This window comes from Scyliorhinus torazame, chromosome 17 (genome assembly GCF_047496885.1).
Source record: "Scyliorhinus torazame isolate Kashiwa2021f chromosome 17, sScyTor2.1, whole genome shotgun sequence".
Classification (NCBI taxonomy): domain Eukaryota; kingdom Metazoa; phylum Chordata; class Chondrichthyes; order Carcharhiniformes; family Scyliorhinidae; genus Scyliorhinus; species Scyliorhinus torazame.
The window spans coordinates 155,209,722-155,229,632 of record NC_092723.1 but is presented as its reverse complement, the minus strand read 5'-3'; the positions used below and the strand labels follow the sequence as shown (position 1 = coordinate 155,229,632).

Below are 19,911 nucleotides of genomic sequence, written 5' to 3'. Positions count from 1 at the left end.
CCCAGTGGTCAATCGAGCAGCTAATAGAGTTCCTAAGATGGCCACGGTGTTGGAACTGATTAATTTGGGGATCGAGAGAGTGGAACAGAGGCTGGAGTCCCAGGGCTGGGCGGTCAGAAAATGGAGGAGGCAGTGGGGGAGCATGAGGCGCAGTTGGCCTCATTGGTGGCCAAGGTGGGGATGATATGGGAGACCCAAAAGAGGCTGCATGTGAAAGTGGAGGATCTGGAGAAACGCTCTAGAAGACAAAATCTGAGGATCGTGGGGATGCTCAAAGACAATTTAAGGTGCGGAGGCCGCCATGTACTTGGCCAAAATGTTGGAGAAGCTGATTGGGGAGGGGGCTTTTGACTGGTCCCTGGAGGTCGACCTAGCGCACAGGGCGCTGATGAGGAGACCACAGGCGGACGAGCTGCCACGGGCAATGGAGATGCAGTTGCATCGCTTTCTGGATAAGGAGAAGATTCTCCGATGGGTGAGGCAGACTAGGAAGTGAACCTGGGAAGGGAATAAGCTGCGGGGTGTACCAGGACCTGGGGGCAAAACTGCCCAAAGAGGAGAGCTGGGTTTAACCGGATCAAGGCTGCCCTCTTTAAAAAGGGGGTGAAGTTCGGAGTACTCTACCCGGCCCATCTCTGGGTGACTTTCCGGATGGGTGAGTACTATTTTGGCACGCCAGAAGACGCGATGGAGTTCATGAGGGACAATGAACTGGGAGGAGAGTGAGGGCATTGAACTTTGGTGGAGCTTGTGCGTGTGTTTTTTGAAAAGTTTTTTTTTAAAAAAAGGTTTTTGATGAAATGAATGAAATGAAAATCGCTTACTGTCACAAGTAGGCTTCAAATGAAGTTACTGTGAAAAGCCCCTAGTCGCCACATTCCAGCGCCTGTTTGGGGAGGCCGGTACGGGAAGGCTGATGGCAGGGTTTCTGGAGGGCAGGCTTTTCATGGGGGAACATCGAGGGTGCAGGCCATCATTTGGGGGTACATGGAGTTAAACGACACAGGGGAGGCTGCTGCCGCCAAGCTGTGGGAGGCTCTTAACGCGGTGGTTAGGGGGGGTTTTATTCAGTTTTGGCGCATAGGGAGAAAGCAGAGCGTGTGGAGATGGCAAGGCTTGTAGATTAGATCCTGAGGGTGAATAGGGCATATTCGGCAGCTCCTGTTGAAGGAGAGGCAGAGGCTCCAGATGGTATTTGGGTTAGTGTCCACGGGGAAGGCGGTGGGGCAGGGGAGCAGTGTATAACTATGGGGAGAAGGCGAGCAGGATGCTGGCCTACCAGCTGAGGAAGCAAGAGGCGGCGAGGAAGATTGACAGAGTAAAGGATGATAAGGGCAGGGTAGTGTTGGACCCAGAGAGTGTGAATGGCATGTTTGAGGCATTTTATAGGAGATTATACGAGTCGGAGCCCCCGGCCCGGGGGGAGCGAATGCGGCTGTTTCTGGACGGGCTGGAGTTTCCTAAGGTAGAGGAGGAGCTGGTTCAGGGATTGGGGGCCCAATTGGATTGAGGGAGGTGATGGACAGTATGGGGGCGATAAAGGCAGGGAAGTCCTTGGTTCCGGGCAGGTTCCCAGTGGAGTTTTAAAGAAGGTTTGGGAGCGGGTCGTATGGCCCGATATCATTACTGAACGTAGACGGGAAAATTGTTGGCAGAGGTGCTGATCTCGCGAATCAAGGTCTGCGTCCCGGGGGTGATAGGTGAGGACCACACGGGTTTTGTGAAGGGAGTGTAGTTGTCGGTGAATATGAGGAGGCTGTTCAATGTAATTCTGATGTCTTCGGAATGGCAAACGGTGGTGGTAGTGGTGGCGATTGACGCAGAGAAGGCGTATGATCGGGTGGAGTGGAAGTACTTGTAGGAGGTGTTGGGGCGGTTCAGGTTCGGACAGGGGTTTGTGGACTGGGTCCGTTTGCTATACAAGGCGCTGGTTGTAAGTGTGCAGATAAACCGATTGAGTTCAGGATATTTTGGGCTGCATCGGGGGATGCTCTCCACATTGCCCTTTGCTTTGGTAATAGAGCCACTGGCAATGGCTCTTAGGGCGTTGAGGGACTGGAGATTGTGCGTGGGGGCGCCAAGCATAGGGTCTCACTGTATGCGGACGACCTGCTGCTATATATTTCAAACCCATTGGGGACATGGGGATATTGGAGGAATTTGGTCAGTTCTCTGGGTACAAGTGGAATATGGAAAAGAGCAGGGTGTTCACGATTGAGACTAGAGGGCAGGAGAGATGTTTTGGGTAGCTGCCATTCAAGGTGCTGGGGGCAGGTTTTAGATACTTGGGGGTCCAGGTGACATGGAGCTGGGCGCAGCTGCACAAGCTGAACCTGACAGTTGGTGGAACAGATGAAAATGGACTTTAGGAGGTGATTGTGGCTGGCAGGGTGGGTGCAGATAGTAAAATGACGGTGCTGCCAAGGTTTTTGTTAGTGTTTCACAACATCCCATCTTCGTCCCGAAAGCATTCTTCAAAAAGGTCACTGCGCTGATTTCTGGGTTTGTGTGGGCGGGGAAGACCCCAGGGGTTAGGAGGGCTTTCCTGGAGAGGGGGCAAAGAGGGGGGGTGCTGGCGTTGCCGAACATGGGCGACGAACATCGCCACGATTAGGAAATGCGTCGTGGGGGAGGAGCCGGCGTGGGACCAGATGAAGGCGACATTGTGTAGGGGGACAGATTTAAGGACTTTGTTGTCAGCACCTCTGCCATTCTCACCAGCCAGGCACTCCGTGAGCCCAGTAGTGGTGTTGGCCTAGGGGTGTGGGGACAGTGGAGGCAGCATTTGGACTGGAGGGTGCCTCGGTGTGGGCACCGATCTGTGACAACCATAGGTTTGCGCTAGGGAGGGGTTGGAAGCAAGGTTTTGTGGGTGGCGGCGAGCGGGGATAGAGCAGTTTGGTGACCTGTTTATAGGGGGTGGGTTTGCGGGGTTGGAGGACCTGGAGGAAAAGTACGAACTGCACGGGGGAATGGTTGCAGGTACATGCAGGTTCGGGATTTTGTAAAGAGCGAGGTGCTGTTCTTTCCTGTGCTGCCACCCTTGGGGTTGCTGGATAAGGTGGTGTTGAGGGATGAGATAGGGGAGAGGAAGGCATTCGAGGTCTACAAGGAGTCAATGGACTGGGAGGGGGCCCTGGTGGGGGACATTAAGCGGAAGGAGGAGCTGGGAGGGGAGCTGTAGGCCAGGACGTGGGATGAGGCCCTGCGGAGGGTGATTCTGTCCTCGTCGTGTGTCAGGTTAAGTCTCATGAGGCAGCTGTGCTAACCACTAGGCCACCGTGCTGCCCTATGAGTAAGTTTTTTGAGGGGAGGGTAGAGGATCGGTGTGGGTGGTGCGCACGGGAGGCCCGCGAATCACGTCCACATATTTTGGACATGTCTGAAGCTGAAGGGGGTGCTGGGGGTGAAGGTGGCTCCGAGCCCAGTGGTGGCAATGTTCGGGGTGTCAGAAAACCTGGGGGTTTGAGGTGAGAGACGCCGATGTTTTGGCCATTGCCTCCTGATAGCCTGGAGTTGCATTTTGCTCAGGTGGAGGGTCTCGGCTCCGCTGAAAGCGATAGTGTGGGTGAGCAACCTGGAGGAATTCCTGAGGCTGGAGAAGGTTTAGTTGGTCTTGAGGGGGTCAGTCGATGGCTTCACTCGGAGGTGGAAGCTGCTTATTGATTTTATTTAAGGAGGTTTGAGGGGGCAGCAAAGGGGGGGGAAGGCGTGGAATGATGGGGTGGGTGCGGGTTGTAAGGGGGTTAAAATGGGAAAAGCAGGATGGGAGAAGAGGGCGGTATTGGGGAGCGGAGGGGAGTGGGTGTTGGTTGTTTATAACGTTTGGTTGTTCTTTTGCTTTTGTTTATATGAAAATGCCTTGAATAAAATATTTTTTAAAAATTAATTATTTTAGAAATAGAGGCAGTTTATTGAAAGAACTACTGAGGGATGCCGCGCTGTTCGTACTTAGGGGGTTCTTCGGAGAGGCAGTACTGAGGCAGTGCTGCACTGTTGGAGGGATAGTGCTGAGGAAGGATTGCCCTGTGACAGAGATAGTACTGAGGGAGTGCTGCACTGTTGGAGGGATAGTGCTGAGGAAGGATTGCCCTGTCACAGTGATAGTACTGAGGGAGTGCTGCACTGTTGGAGGGATAGTGCTGAGGAAGGATTGCCCTGTCACAGTGATAGTACTGAGGGAGTGCTGCACTGTTGGAGGGATAGTGCTGAGGAAGGACTGCCCTGTCACAGAGATAGTACTGAGGGAGTGCTGCACTGTTGGAGGGATAGTGCTGAGGCAAGACTGCCCTCTCACAGGGATAGTACTGAGGGAGTGCTGCACTGTTGGAGGGATAGTGCTGAGGAAGGACTGCCCTGTCACAGAGATAGTACTGAGGGAGTGCTGCACTGTTGGAGGGATAGTGCTGAGGAAGGACTGCCCTCTCCCAGAGATAGTACTGAGGGAGTGCTGCACTGTTGGAGGGATAGTGCTGAGGAAGGACTGCCCTCTCCCAGAGATAGTACTGAGGGAGTGCTGCACTGTTGGAGGGATAGTGCTGAGGAAGGACTGCCCGTTCACAGAGATAGTACTGAGGGAGTGCTGCACTGTTGGAGGGATAGTGCTGAGGAAGGACTGCCCTCTCCCAGAGATAGTACTGAGGGAGTGCTGCACTGTTGGAGGGATAGTGCTGAGGCAAGACTGCCCTCTCACAGGGATAGTACTGAGGGAGTGTGGCACTGTTGGAGGGATAGTGCTGAGGAAGGACTGCCCTCTCACAGGGATAGTACTGAGAGAGTTCTGCTGTCAGAGGGGCAGTACGGAGCGGGTTCTGCACTGTTAGGAGGGACAATATGAGCGAGAGCAGCAATTCTGAAGGGACAGTACTAAGAGGGTGCTGCACTGTTGGAGGGATAGTATGGGGAAAGTTCTGCACTGACAGAGAGGTTGTACTGAGGAAGAATTACTTTGCCAAAGGGACAGTACTGAGCAGGTTCTGTAGTGTTGGAGGGTCTGTACTGAGACTGACCTGCACTGTTGGTGAGTCAGAGAATCATAGAATCCCTTCAGTGCAGCAGGAGGCCATTTGGCCCACCAAGTCTGCACCGATCCTCTGAAAAAAAACTCCACCCAAGCTTACTCCCCCACCCTTTCCCAATAACCCCTTAACCTAACCTGCAAATCTTTATTTTTTTGGACACCCATGGGGAAATTTAGCATGGCCAATCCACATAACCCGCACATCTTTGGACTGTGGGAGGAAAGTGGAGCACCCGGAGGAAACCCACGCAGACACTGGGAGAACGCACAAACTTCCCACAGACTGGAATTGAATCAGGATCCCTGACGCCGTAAGGCAACAGTGCTAATCACTGTGCCACCTCTCTGGACAGAGGGAGTGCTGCACTTTTAGAGGTGTTGTATTGAGGGAGTTCTACGTGGTTGTAGGGTTGTGCTGAGGGACCTGTTCATTTTTGGAGAGGAGGTACCAAGGGAGTTCTGCACTGTCGGTGGATCTGTACAGAAGGACCACTGCATGCTCAGGAGGGGCTGTACTGAGGGCCCACTGCACTTTCAGTGGGTCTGTATAGAGGGAGTACAGCACTGTAAGTGGGCCTGTATTGAGGGACCTTGGCATCGTCGGAGGGGCAGTACTGATGAATTTCTGCACTGTTGGAGAGTATGTACTGTGGGATTGCTGCACTGTCAGAGGGTCTGTACTGAGGGAGTGCTACACTGCCAGAGGGGCAGTGCTGAGGGAGCGCTGCACTGTCAGAGGGGGAGTGATGAGGGAGCGCTGCACTGTCAGAGAGGCAGTACAGAGAGTGCGCTGCACTATTGGAGGGACAGTATTGATGGAGTGCTGCACTGTTTTGGGCCAGCACTGAGGGAGTGCTGCACTGTCAGCAGGGCAGTACTGAAGGAGCGCTGCACTATCGAAGGGGCAGTTCTGAGGGAATGCCACACTGTCGGGGGGACAGTACTTAGGGTGTGCTACACTGTCGGGGGGGAAGGACTGAGAGAGTGCTGCACTGTTGGAGGGGCAATACTGAGGGAGCACTGCACCGTTGGAGCGGCAGTACTGAGGGAGCGCTACCCTGTCGGAGAGGAAGTATGAAGGAGCGCCGCACTGTCGGAGGGGCAGTACTGAAGGAGCACCGCACTGTCAGAGACAGGCAGTACTAAGGGAGTGCTGCACTGTCGGAGGGGCAGTACTGAGGGAGCACCGCATTTTCAGAGTGACAGTACTATGGGTGCACTGCACGGTTGAAGGGGCAGTACTGAGGCACGCTGCACTGTCGGAGGGGCAGTACTGAGGGAGCGGTGCACTGTCGGTGGGGCAGCCCTGAGGGAGTGCTGAACTGGTGGAGGGGCAGCACTGGTGGAGGGGCAGCACTGCACTGTCGTGGCAGCACTGAGGGAGTGCCGCATTGTTGGAGGGATAGCACTGAGGGAGTGCCGCATTGTCGGAGGGGCAGCACTGAGGGAGCGCCGCATTGTCGGAGGGGCAGCACTGAGGGAGCGCCGGACTGTCGGAGGGAAAGCACTGAGCGAGTGCCACACTGTCGGAGGGAAAGCACTGAGCGAATTGCCGCACTGTCAGAGAGGCAGAAATGAGGGAGTGCTGAACTGTTGGAGAGGCAGAACTGTCGGAGGGGCAGCACTGAGGAAATGCAGCACTGTCAAAGGGGCAGCACTGAGGGCGCACCACCTGTCGGAGAGGCAGCACTGAGGGAGTGCCGCATTGTTGGAGGGATAGCACTGAGGGAGTGCCGCACTGTCGGAGGGGCAACACTGAGGGAGCGCCGGACCGTCGGAGGGAAAGCACTGAGGGAGCGTCACATTGTCGGAGGGCAGCACTGAGTGAGATCCGGACTGTCCGGGAAAGCACTGAGGGAATGCCGCACTGTCGGAGGGCAACACTGAGGGAGCGCCGGACCGTCAGAGGGAAAGCACTGAGGGAGCGCCGCACTGTCGGACGGGCAGCACTGAGGGGGCGCCGCACTGTTGGACGGGCAGCACTGAGGGTGCGCCGCACTGTTGGACGGTCATGTTGCTCGTTTTAGCCTTAGTTTAATTGCTCTTATTCTGTCACCTTTGCTCTTGAGTCGCCAGGTATCTTTCTAATACCGCCACGTGGTTCAAGTCCGAGTAATGATTAATAATCCAACACACTGCTTAGTAAGAGTTAAATCAACCCTCATTTATTATATACAGCAATCAATACTTATACATTAATTCTACTTCTAAGCTACTTCCGACAACTAACAGGCCAATACTTAACTTTGGAAATAGCCCACCAGGTCAGGGAAACGAATGGCCTTTCGAATGGGTTCTGAGCCTGCAGGATTCAAAGTTGGTACAGGTCGATAGTCAGGAGTGTCTATCTGGTAGCGATCGTTGGAGTAAAACTTACGTTCTCTTGCAGAAGGGTCTTGAAGGGTGCGGAGAGGAGAAGAAGGGAAGAAGAATCGATTTGAACTTGGCCCCTATTCTTATAGTCCCCAGGGGCTTCCCGCCTCTCGGGGCGGACCTTGTACCTGGTTCCAAGCGATTGGACTTGGTCCCAATCACTTGGTTCGATATTCTCCAATGCTGGAGCGATTCCTTGATCGAGTGATGGTCGTTTACCTCTCTTTGTGTCAGCTCCTGCTGGCGCCGAAAGGTCTGGGTCGGCTTTGTGTGTCTATTTTGTATCAATTGTTCCCGGGGATTGCTGATCAATATGCAGATGGCTGGGGTGTTGTTATGTTGATGGCTGCAGGTATCGATTCGGTCTGGCTTCCCCAGAGGCGAATACACTGTTTTACCTGCAGCTGTCTGTTTGAGTCCTGTTGGCTGATTTTCCCATCAGCCTCTTCCGTTCGCCATTTTAAATCGGGGTTTGGCCATTCTAATCGGGAGTCACCATTTTACATGGCTACAGTCAGCACTGAGGGAGTGCCGCACTGCCAGAGGGGCAGCACTGAGGGAGCGCCGCACTGTCAGAGGGGCAGCATTGAGGGATCGCCGCACTGTCGGAGGAGCAGCACTGAGGGAGGGCCACACTGTCAGAGGGGCAGCACTGAGGTAGTGCCACACTGTCGGAGGGGCAGCACTGAGGGAATGTCTCTCTGTCGGAGGGGCAGCACTGAGGGGACATCGCACTGTCGGAGGGGCATCACTGAGGGAGCGCTGCATTGTCAGAGGGGCAACATCGTGGGAGCGCCATGCTGTTGGAGTGTCAGTGCGGAGCGAGCGCTACACTGTCAGAGGAACAGTACTTGAGGAGTGCTGCAGTCTCCACTGAGTAATCAAGATATAATTTGCCTGTTTGGTGTTCAGGTGGGTGTTACACAGTTGGTTATTGCTGTACTCTGTGATAGGGACCCAGGCTGTTGATGTCGCTAATCTTTTCTCTCTTTCCAGAAGGTCTTGCTAACTGGAAATCTCTTCTAGAATCCCTAAACATATCGGAACTGAGTGCAACTCTTAAAGAATGTACAGGAGAAATGGGTGAGCAAAGTCATGTGAAAATCAGCAGCTGCGTGGATTGCAGTTTACTTTGTACAGAGACTGCTAGCATTATGTGGAAGAGCATGGCGTCTCCTTCATTGTTAGAGAGCAGTAATTTCCCACCGATAGACATGTTGCACACACCGAGTTCCTGTGTCATCAGGCTCTGTAGTCTTTACTGCCTGTTTGAGTTGCCTATCTCTCCACCTCCACAGACTTGTGCTCAGCTGCATATTGTAACAGTCTAGGTGTGAAATATGTCAAACACCCCAGAGACTTTTAGTCACTCACTGACTTTGCGCTGTACTATCGGCTGGATCCTATCTGAGAGTGTCACACCCACCTCCCGCCCCTTGATTGGGAGTGACCCGCCTCACCGCTGGCCACAAATTGGGAATGAGCCAACCTGACTGATAGTGACCAACCCCAGCTCTGACTGCGAGTGACCCTGATTGGATTTTGACTGAAGCTGTATTTACTGTGAGTTTCTGCTTCCAGGTAAAGCTGTACAAACTGTTGAACAGAATTTGGAAAACCTGCTGAATTCGGACACTAGGAGACCGAGTGGAGACAAGCCGCTGATATCTGACACTGGTGGGTGAAGCGCACACTAAGGTACTTAACGCAGCACGAGCATTTTACATACACTCCAGCAGCTGATCTGATAATTGGCCCTGCCCTCTCACTAACAAACCTGTTGGACTTTAACCTGGTGTTGTAAGACTTCTTACTGTGATTCTGCTCTGACTGCTGTTCAGGTCCAGCTCTCTCTCTCTGCAGTCCCCCTCCGCCCCACTGTACTCGGGATTGTTGGGCTGTGCTGAATGAAGGGAGGTGACTGACATATGAACCCATCCTGTATGGGGATAAACTTTGATGTTCAAGCTAGATCCTGTCCTTTTTTTAATGTCTTTGCTGCTTTCGTTGTTTATACTTTTCTATTTTTCTTTCCTCCTTAGATCCGACACTGTCAGATGCCTGAGGGATTCATGGAATCCGGTATTAGCTGACTGGACGGAGGGTGAAAGTGCCACCCTGAAGAAAAGGAACCCTTTTCAGTTAGTTTCAAGGCCACAGGCTTCAGCAAGACTCAGGCCAACCTCGGGGATGATGACTGGGATAGACAAACAGCTCAGCCCCGTCCAGGCCTGGTGACGTGCAGGACTTGAAGCAGATCCTGTGATGCAGTGGTGAGATGAGGTGATGCTTGGACTTGGTGCTGACTGGCATCCTTCCTGATGCATGGTGCCCTTCTGGTTGATGGGCTTCTGGAGCCGATGCTTGTTTGCCCATTGTGTCACTCTTCAGTGGCTCATTTCATCATTAATTTCCTTCAATGTTTGTCCAACTAAACAAGTGGATTCTGATCCTCTTAAAACTGATTAGCCCAGCTCTCAGGCAGCCAGTAGAGACTCGGGACCTTTCCCCATTGCCCTAGTATGACTGGAGATGTTTTGATCACAATGTGGATGTGAGGGATTGTGTGCTGAAAACTCGAACAGTGATCTGCAAAGTGAAACCATCCATCACTGATCTGCAGGGTAACGGGAAAACTATCATTTAACACTTGCAGAAACCAATGCCTGAATGTGAACTGTGACCTTATGAAGATCAGGACCTGAGCTAATGAACTATGGCCTTAGAGAGGTGTACTGAAAAATTGGAAAAATATGACATTTGAAATATGAAAGTAACACAGCGAATGCCTGAGACTTTTTGTGAAAGGAAAAGTCCCACAAAGGGTTAACAGCAGCAGCTTGTTTCAAATGCAGACAGCTTCACAGGCGTGAAGGAAAACAGCTAGGAACAATTCATTCTGATTTACAAGTTTTAAAAAGTCATTCGATCAACTTAAATTCTTAAGTTATATGAAAGGGAACAGTATTTCACAATTCTTTAAGCAATAAATTATTACTTTAAAAAAAATATATATATATTTATTCAAATTTTTCAACAAATTTTCAACAAATGCCCCCCCCCCCCAACAAAAAGAAAGAAACAAAAGCACAACAATCAGAAATTATACATTGGATTTCCCCCATATACAATAAATCCCCATGTAACATTTAAAAACACAAATAGGGGGGGAAAAAACACCTTCACCCAAACGCCACCCCAAAAGAACCCCCCCCTCCCCCTTGGGCTGCTGCTGACCTCCTAACGCTCCACGAGATAGTCTAGGAACGGTTGCCACCGCCTGAGGAACCCCTGCACAGACCCTCGCAAGGCAAACTTTATCCTCTCCAGCTTGATGAACCCTGCTATGTCATTGATCCAAGCTTCCACACTAGGGGGCTTCGCATCTTTCCATAGTAGCAAAATCCTCCACCGGGCTACCAGGGACGCAAAGGCCAGAATACCGGCCATGAATTATTTTATTGAACAATTAAGAAGAGCAGCCAGAATCTAAGGTTTAAAATAAGGGACAACTGTTAAGCGTGAAAACTCACTGACACCAGTGATAAGATGAGACAACTGATTTTCAAATAAAGAAACCCATAAGGTGACACAGTTATACTATAACAAACACCATTTTGATGTTAAAACGTTTTAGAAGATAGTCAAGCCAGATAAGGTTAGAGTCAAAGGGGGTGACCTGAACATGACATTAGCTTGACCCAAGGGTTGAGACTGAAAAAATCATTAATAAAGACATAAATCTGAAAGGTTACTGACGAAGACATAGACAAATTTATTACATGTCAAGCAAAGTGAAAAAGTTCAAAGTAAGTAATGGCGTGCTGGTGGAATGAAGCCGCGCTGTTGTAACAAGCCACACTTCTAACCGATAGAAGCTAGCTTTCAAACTATCAGGCCAGCAGTCAGCAAAGGGAGGCTAGCAGTCAGTGAAGGGGAGCCATTTGTGAATGTCAGGCTGCACAAATTGCTATTAAAACTCTGAAAATTGAGCAGAGAGACAGAATCTTCCTCGGTGATGGGACAAGCAGCATCTGAAGACCGAGCAACCCAGAGAAGCGAACAGAAGACAAAGAAAAACGATTGACAAGATAGACTTGAAAGTCTTACAACTGTTCCGAACAAGAAAAGATCTTTTTACTTTTCTGTAAAAGTAGTTTTTATCGTTTTAATTTGAAAATAAAGTTAAGTTTAAATTGATAACCTGAAAGAGTGGTTATTATTATTATTAGAAAGTTTGCTTTACTTAGCAAGTCGGACCCATGGGTAAGCTACTGAGTGGTAAGTAAATGAAATCTTCTAGGAAGATATGGATTATACCAGGGGATAACTTGAAATAATAGTTTGACCTGATTGGCATCCACCTAAGTCTGCCTAGGAGTCAGGGAAAGCAAGGGAATCCCTGGATCACCATTTAGAATTACAGCGCTCTGTCAGGTATAGGGGGAATTCTAAGAATAGTGGTGACGCTTTTACTTCATGGCGCCCAACGTGGAGGCCTAGAATATTAGAAGTTTCTAGGTAAAGCGAGGCTAGAATATTAGAAGTCTCTAGTTGAGTAGAGCGAGGTTAGAATATTAGAAGTTTCTAGTTAAGCGAGTGGTGGTTAGAATATTAGACGTTTCTGACCTACACAGGGAATAGAATATTAGAAGTTTCTAGTTCCCAAATAACCATTAGAATATTAGAAGTTTCTTTTTATTAAGGTTTTCAGAAAATATCAATAACAAAATGAAAAAGGAACCCAACAGGGTTAAGTACAAAACACGGTCTAGAAAAGCAACTCTCCCTACCCTCCTCCCCCCTGTACATAAATAGTAAATTAACATTAACACCCTGACTTAACACAACTGGTATATACACCCCCCTGGACCCTCCAGTGTAAATAACAGAAACAGAAATAAAGTAAAGTAACCCCCCCCCCGAGTTGCTGCTGCCATTGACCAATGTCTATCGTTATGCCAGGAAGTCTAAGAACGGTTGCCATCCTCCTAAAGAACCCTTGTACCGACCCTCTCAAGGCGAATTTCACCCTCTCCAATTTAATGAACCCCGCCATATCGTTGATCCAGGATTCCACGCTTGGGGGCCTCGCATCCTTCCACTGAAGAAGAATCCTTTGCCGGGCTACCAGGAACGCAAAGGCCATAATACCGGCCTCTCTCGCCTCCTGCACTCCCGGCTCCTCTGCCACCCCAAATATTGTGAGCCCCCAGCCTGGTTTGACCCTGGATCCTACCACCCTCGATACCGTCCTCGCTACGCCCTTCCAAAATTCCTCCAGCGCTGGGCATGCCCAGAACATATGGGTGTGATTTGCTGGGCTCCCTGAGCACCTAACACACCTGTCCTCGCCCCCAAAAAACCGGCTCATCCTTGTCCCGGTCATGTGTGCCCTGTGCAGCACCTTAAACTGTATGAGGCTGAGCCTCGCGCACGATGAGGAAGAGTTCACCCTCCCTAGGGCATCTGCCCACGTCCCTTCCTCAATCTCCTCTCCTAACTCCTCCTCCCACTTACCTTTCACCTCCACCACCGGGGCCGCCGCCTCCTCCTGCATCACCTGGTAAGTTTACGAGATCTTCCCCACTCTCTCTTCCCCCCCGAGAGCACCCTGTCCTGTACTGTGTGTGGCAGTAGCCTCGGGAATTCCACCACCTGCCGTCTGGCAAACGCCCTTACCTGTAAGTACCTGAAGGTGTACCCCGGGGGGAGCCCGTACTTCTCCTCCAGCTCACCCAGGCTCGTGAACTCCCCGTCCACAAACGGACCCCCCGACTTTTGTATCCCTGCCCTGTGCCACCCCGAAAACCCTCCACCTGTTATCCCTGGGGCAAACCGGTGGTTCCCCCGGATTGGGGTCCACACCGAGGCCCCCACTTCCCCCCCTATGCTGCCTCCACTGCCCCCAGATTTTGAGGGCAGACGCCACCACCGGGCTCGTGGTATATCTCATTGGAGGGAGCAGCAGTGGCGTGGTTGCCAGCGCCCCCAGACTTGTACCCACACAAGACGCCATCTCCAGCCTCTTCCATGCAGCCCCTTCCCCCTCCATCACCCACTTGCGCACCATTGTCGCATTGGCGGCCCAGTAGTACCCACAGAGGTTGGGCAGCACCAGTCCCCCCCTATCTCCACTCCGTTCCAGGAACACCCTTCTCACCCTCGGAGTCCCTCGCGCCCACACAAACCCCATTATACTCCTGTTAACCCGCCTGAAAAAAGCCTTCGGGATAAACACGGGGAGGCACTGGAACAGGAACAAAAACCTTGGGAGCACCGTCATTTTGATTCACTGCACCCTACCTGCCAAGGACAGCGGCAACGCGTCCCACCTCTTGAACTCCTCCTTCATTTGCTCCACCAGCCTTGTAAAATTAAGCCTATGCAAGGCCCCCCAGCTCCTGGCCACCTGGACCCCCAAATACCTGAAGCTCCTCTCCACCAAGCTCCGCACCAACTCCCTCCAATTCCTTGACTCCCTCAGTGCCATAGCCAGGGGTTCAATCGCCAGTGTGGAGAACAAGGGGGTACAGGGGACACCCCTGCCTCGTCCCTCGGTGCAACCGAAAGTACTCGGACCTCCTCCTGTTTGTGGCCACACTCGCCATCGGGACCTCATACAACAGCCTAACCCACCTGACAAACCCCTCCCCAAACCCGAACTTCTTCAGCATCTCCCACAGGTACCCCCACTCTACCCTATCGAAGGCTTTCTCAGCATCCATCGCATCCATCTCCGCCTCCCCCTCCCTCGCCGGCATCATGATAAAGTTCAAAAGCATCCGCACATTCGCGTTCAACTGCCTCCCCTTCACAAACCCCGTCTGGTCTTCATGGATGATCTGCGGCACACAAACCTCGTGGCTAAGACCTTTGCCAGCACCTTGGCATCTACATTTAGCAACAAAATCGGTCTGTAAGACCCACACTGCAGGGGATCCTTGTCCCGCTTCATGCTCAAGGAGATCAGTGCCCGGGACATCATCGGGGGAAAAGCCCCCCCCCCCCTCCCTTGCCTCATTGAAGGTCCTGACTAGCAACGGGCCCAACAGGTCCATATATTTTTTATAGAATTCGACAGGGAAACCGTCCGGCCCCGGTGCTTTCCCCGCCTGTCTGCTTCCTATCCCTTTGGTCAGCTCCTCCAGCCCAATCGGGGCCCCCAATCCCGCCACCAGTCCCTCTTTCACCTTTGGAAACCTCAATTGGTCCAGGAAGTGGCCCATCCCTCCCTCCTCCCGTGGGGGCTCGTATCGGTACAATTCCTCGTAAAAGTTCCCGAAGACCCCATTGATGCCAACCCCACTCCACACCACACTCCCTCCCCTGACCTTAACTCCCCCGATCTCCCTAGTTGCGTCCCGCTTCCGAAGCTGATGCGCCAGCATCCGGCTTGCCTTTTCCCCATACTCGTAAATCGCCCCCTGGGCCTTCCTCCACTGCACCTCCGCCTTCCTGGTGGTCACCAGGTCGAATTCGGCCTGGAGGCTGCGCCTCTTCCTCAACAATCCTTCCTCAGGCTCTTCCGCATACCTCCTGTCTACCCTCACCATCTCCTCCACCAGCCTCTCCCTCTCCCACCGCTCCTTGTGGGCCCTAATGGAGATCAGCTCTCCCCTCACCACCGCCTTCAGTGCCTCCCATACCATCCCCACTCGGATCTCCCCGTTGTCATTGGTCTCCAAGTGCCTCTCTATACTTCCTCGGACCCGCTCGCTCACCTCATCCGCCAACAGCCCCACCTCCAAGCGCCACAACGGGCGCTGGTCCCTCTCCTCCCCCATCTCTAAGTCCACCTAATGCTGGGCGTGGTCCGAAATGGCTATTGCCGAATACTCCGTATCCTCTACTCTCGCTATCAGTGCCCTACTCAAAATGAAAAAGTTGATTTGGGAATAAGCCTTATGGACATGTGAGAAGAATGAAAATTCCCTAGGCCCGGCCTTGCAAATCTCCAAGGGTCCACCCCTCCCATCTGGTCCATAAGCCCCTTCAGCAGTCTAGCCGCTGCCGGCTTCCTACCCGTCCTAGACCTGGAGCGATCCAGTGCCGGATCCAGCACTGTGTTAAAGTCTCCCCCCATTATCAGGCCCCCCACTTCCAAGTCTGGGATCCGACCCAACATACGCCGCATAAAACCCGCATCGTCCCAATTCGGGGCATACACATTGACCAGTGCCACCCTCTCTCCCTGCAACTTACCACTTACCATTATGTACCTACCGCCATTATCTGCCACAATGCTCGACGCCTCGAATGACACCTTTCCCACCAAGATCGCCACCCCTCGATTTTTGGCATCCAGCCCCGAGTGAAACACCTGACCTACCCACCCTTTCCTCAATCTTACCTGGTTTGCCACCTTCAGGTGTGTCTCCTGGAGCATAACCACATCCGCCTTCAGCCCCTTCAGGTGCGCGAACACGCGGGCCCGCTTAACCGGCCCATTCAGTCCCCTTACATTCCAGGTTATCAGCCGGATCAGGGGGCTACCCGCCCCACTCCCCCGCCAACTAGCCATAACCCCTCCTCGGCCAGCCACGCGCCCGCACCCCACACCCGGCCCCTTCCCCACGGCGGCATACCCCCGTCTCATCCCCCCCACTCGCTCCAGCTCCCCCTTGACCATACCAGCAGCAACTCGATTCCCCCCTACCCGGCCCTGCCACCTCTGACGCAGCTCCTTTTACAGGCCCAGTCCCCTCACCCCCGACTTGGGCCTCCCCCTCCCTGCGGGACCCCATCTCACTGCCAGCCACCACCCCTGTTCCATTTACCTACCCCCCTCCAAGAGCCCCCCCGACCAACCCAAGCACCTTCTTCAGGTCCGCCACCACCTTTTTAGTCGCCCCGCTCCTAGTAGAAGCCATATACTATCGGGGAGCTGTTATACTCTCCTTCCCACACCGGGAAACATCGAAAAAGTGCCGTTGGGGGCTTTGAAAAGAGCCCAAAAGTCCGTTTTTGCAGGCGCCGCTGAATGTGCGACATAGCTCCGCATAGCCGCAACCGGAAGTTCCCAATATTAGAAGTTTCTAATTGGCTAAAATATTAGAAGTTTTTAGTCTATGTGTGAGTCATACTTTACCGGCCGAGTTTAGTTTGGAAAGTCATATGTGATTGACTTAGAAGGATATTCTGTGGATCGGGGGGGGACATAAAACTCAGTTGGGTGCGAGTGTTAGTGGACTAGAAGATACTAACCCTGAGTAAAAGTCTGCAGGACAGCTTAGTAACAAATACCGAATGTCCTGCATCCATCACTGGTAGAAGTAGGCTAAAGATAAATCATCCTTGATGTCAAGCAGATTGTGAGGGTAAAACCTGGAGAAATAGGGATGCCTAGAAACCTTTGGGGACCAATCAATCGACCCTTAACGAAAACAGGAAGAAATTGCCTTAGGTACCTTTGCGATAACTACCCACGACGGGTACTTATCCCTTAATTTCAATTGCAAATGAAAGGGACTGCCAGTAACAGAAAAACTAAAACAGTTAAAAACCCGAAAAATGGCAATTACGGTAGTCCTCTTGCTCTGAAACAGGGTCAAGAGAGATGAAGCAACAAAACGAGAGTGGAAGAGATTAAAAGAGGCAAAAAAACTGGATAAGAGAGGCTTATCAGAACGGAGGGATCTCAATTTTTGTTAGAGTACCTAAAACCCTATAGAATAGAGATCCAAGATTTCGGTGGATAAATGAGAGTGTGTGTGTTTAATAAGGATTTGTGAATTTTCCTTTGGTGTTTCTAGTTTTTAAGATGTATTTTTAAAAAAGAACGAGTTTCACATCAATTAGAAGTTATAAACGGCAGGTAGAAATGTGACCAGTATTATGAGGTAGTAAATCAGTATGTTCAGAACTAAATTGGTCTTAGCATAAACACAAAAAGTTTTACTCGCGAGCAGTCAGAGCTCTGTGCAGGAAATTACTTTGAAACCTAACGCGTTGAAGTTGACACGGCACAGCTCCACCAGGGTCCTAGTGCCCGAGGCTCACAAGAAGATCACTCGCAGGAAAAATGATGTTTAGAATGTTAAAATACATTGTAGAAGGAGCTTTAGGGAATAAAGATATTAGACCAGAAGTTAGATTAGGAGAATTAATTTCAATATCAGGAAATGAGAATCTGATGGCAGGGAAAGATTTAATAAAATTAAATGCAGGAAAAATTAGGATTTTAAAACCAATTGTTAACACAGAGGAAGTGTGGGTGAAACTACCGACTAAAACCACAGGAAAAGTAATCAGTGAGGCCGTGACAGGTAAAGACACGATCATAAAAGATTTGGGTAAACATACAGTTGAATTAGAGAAGTATGGTGTCAGGAGCAAAATAAATTATATCAAACTAAAAAATCTGACTCAGTCGAATAATAACAGAGGAATTATGATACTCCATAGGCAACCTATGGGCAGGAGCGCAGGAACATAATCAGTATGGAATTAAACATATGGAACAATAGATCAAAGGCTGTTACTAATGGCCCTCAGTTTAAAATGATTCATTGTGAGCATCAGGAGACAACATGTCAAGGCTGTGGGGCGTTTTGTAGCCCAATTGTTTGGGCAGGGAGTAGTCATATGAAGCCCAAGATACTGTCAGATACTGGGTATTCGGGAGATTTAATAATGCATTTGCAACGACAGCGATGGGAAGATGCTGCAGCCTCCAGGGAGATTTGGGGCATTCAGTTTTGCCACCATTGTTTTGTGAAATATCAGGCAACTTTAATGATTGAAGTTTGTGACCACAAGGTAGATTTTGACTCCGGAAAGTGTCAGTGTAAGTTGGATGGTAGATTAATGACAACATCTAATTACTGTAAGGATAATTTGGCCAACAACAACGTGACTCTGAGAGGCTGTGCAGGATTGTGGAGGAGTGACAAACTTGTAGTCCCAATTAGCGAGGGGGTGTACATTCTACATGATGTTGGAATGACACAAGGATACAAAGTTTGCATTACAATATTTCGAGAGTATCACTGCAATGATACCGTGCCATGAGATAGATCATACCTCCAAATCAATCGGACAAGGGAAGAAGGAGTGTTGCACAAAGTTAATGATTGACCCGGAATATGGATTTGGGAAATATATGCATCAGAGTAGACCCATAGGTCCGGAGGCAGGATTGAAGACAACAGATGGTAAACAGGCGTAGAAGGGAAGGAATGTTTTGTTATGAGTGTCAGGGGATTACTACATTTGCTAGTTCTGTGTGGTGAAGCAGAGTGGGACATCGCTGACTTGAAACCTGTTAGCAGCATTGATAGGAAACATGATAGAGTTCAAATGTCGTGTTCCGAACTTACCTTTCATAAAAACCCTGTCATAATCAGAATTAAAGAAATTGAAGTGAAGGCAATAGCAATGCCCGAAATCCTGTGTTAACAATTGGTTTTAATATCCTAATTTTTCCTGCATTTAATTTTATTAAATCTTTCCCTGCCATCAGATTCTCATTTCCTGATACTGAAATTAATTCTCCTAATCCAACTTCTGGTCTAATATCTTTATTCCCCAAAGCTCCTTCTACAATGTATTTATCATTCTAAACATCATTTTTCCTGCGAGTGACCTTCTCGTGAGCATCGGGCACTAGGACCCCGGTGGAGCTGTGCCGTGTCAATTTCAATGTGTTAGTTTCAAAGTAATTTCCTGCACAGAACTCTGACTGCTCACGAGTAAAACTTCTTTTTGTGTTTATGCTGAGACCAATTTAGTTCAGAGAAAGTTCAACCAGACTGGACCACTGTAAGAGCGAAAGCGGAGGAGTTTGAGGTTCTTCGAATCTCACTCAGGGGTGCAATGATACAAGGAGGAGGCTTAACCGGTCTTAATTGTATGATGTATGTACATGAGAAAAAATCCACGCCAGCAAAGAAAGAAAAAAGAAAGAGATGGTGGCAAAGGAAATCCGGAAGTCCTGGAGAGGGCACTTCTGGAATATCCAGACAAGAATGGAAAACACAAATTTAAAAATAGGGCCCTCGCCAACCTTGACCTGTTCGTTTGATTTTTCAGATGGAGAGAATGATACAGACCCATTTATTTGGAAGGAGAAAAAGGACTACAATCAAGAGGGAAATAAGAATCAGAGAATCAGGGTTGAAGAAGGAATGGAAGTAATTAGGACAAAGTGTAAAATAGATTGGCTAAAATGGGGGGGCAATGATATTAATGAAATGAAAATCACTTATTGTCACAAGTAGGCTTCAAATGAAGTGACTGTGAAAAGCCCCTAGTCGCCACATTCCGGCGCCTGTTCGGGGAGGCTGGTACGGGAATTGAACCGTGCTGCTGGCCTGTTTTGGTCTGCTTTCAAAGCCAGCGATTTAGCCCTGTGCTAAACAGGGGATTATAGTAATTAGTTTGGGAGTATTAGTATGGCTAATTGCATTAGGGAAGTCAGGTGAAGTGATGGGATAGCCACTTGGTATGAGGATAGGACAGTTGGATCAGGAATAGTTTGCCAAATGGACGATAATGAGATGTTGATGGAAGGCTGG

General features: G+C 50.4%; 1 protein-coding gene and 1 long non-coding RNA gene across 2 annotated transcripts in view; both read left to right on the top strand.

The window, feature by feature from the left end:
- anks3 (ankyrin repeat and sterile alpha motif domain containing 3) overlaps positions 1-9,065 on the top strand; it is a 53,808-nt gene extending 44,743 nt beyond the window's left edge. The window contains 3 exon segments of the mRNA XM_072481327.1: positions 8,390-8,476; positions 8,975-9,028; positions 9,031-9,065. Coding sequence (XP_072337428.1) covers positions 8,390-8,476; positions 8,975-9,028; positions 9,031-9,065 — 176 coding nt within the window.
- Positions 9,066-9,101: 36 nt separating this feature from the next.
- Positions 9,102-11,596, top strand: LOC140394269 (uncharacterized). Its single transcript, XR_011935843.1, has 2 exons — positions 9,102-9,310; positions 9,436-11,596. It is a non-coding gene; the product is annotated as an uncharacterized lncRNA (long non-coding RNA).
- Positions 11,597-19,911: the final 8,315 nt, after the last annotated feature.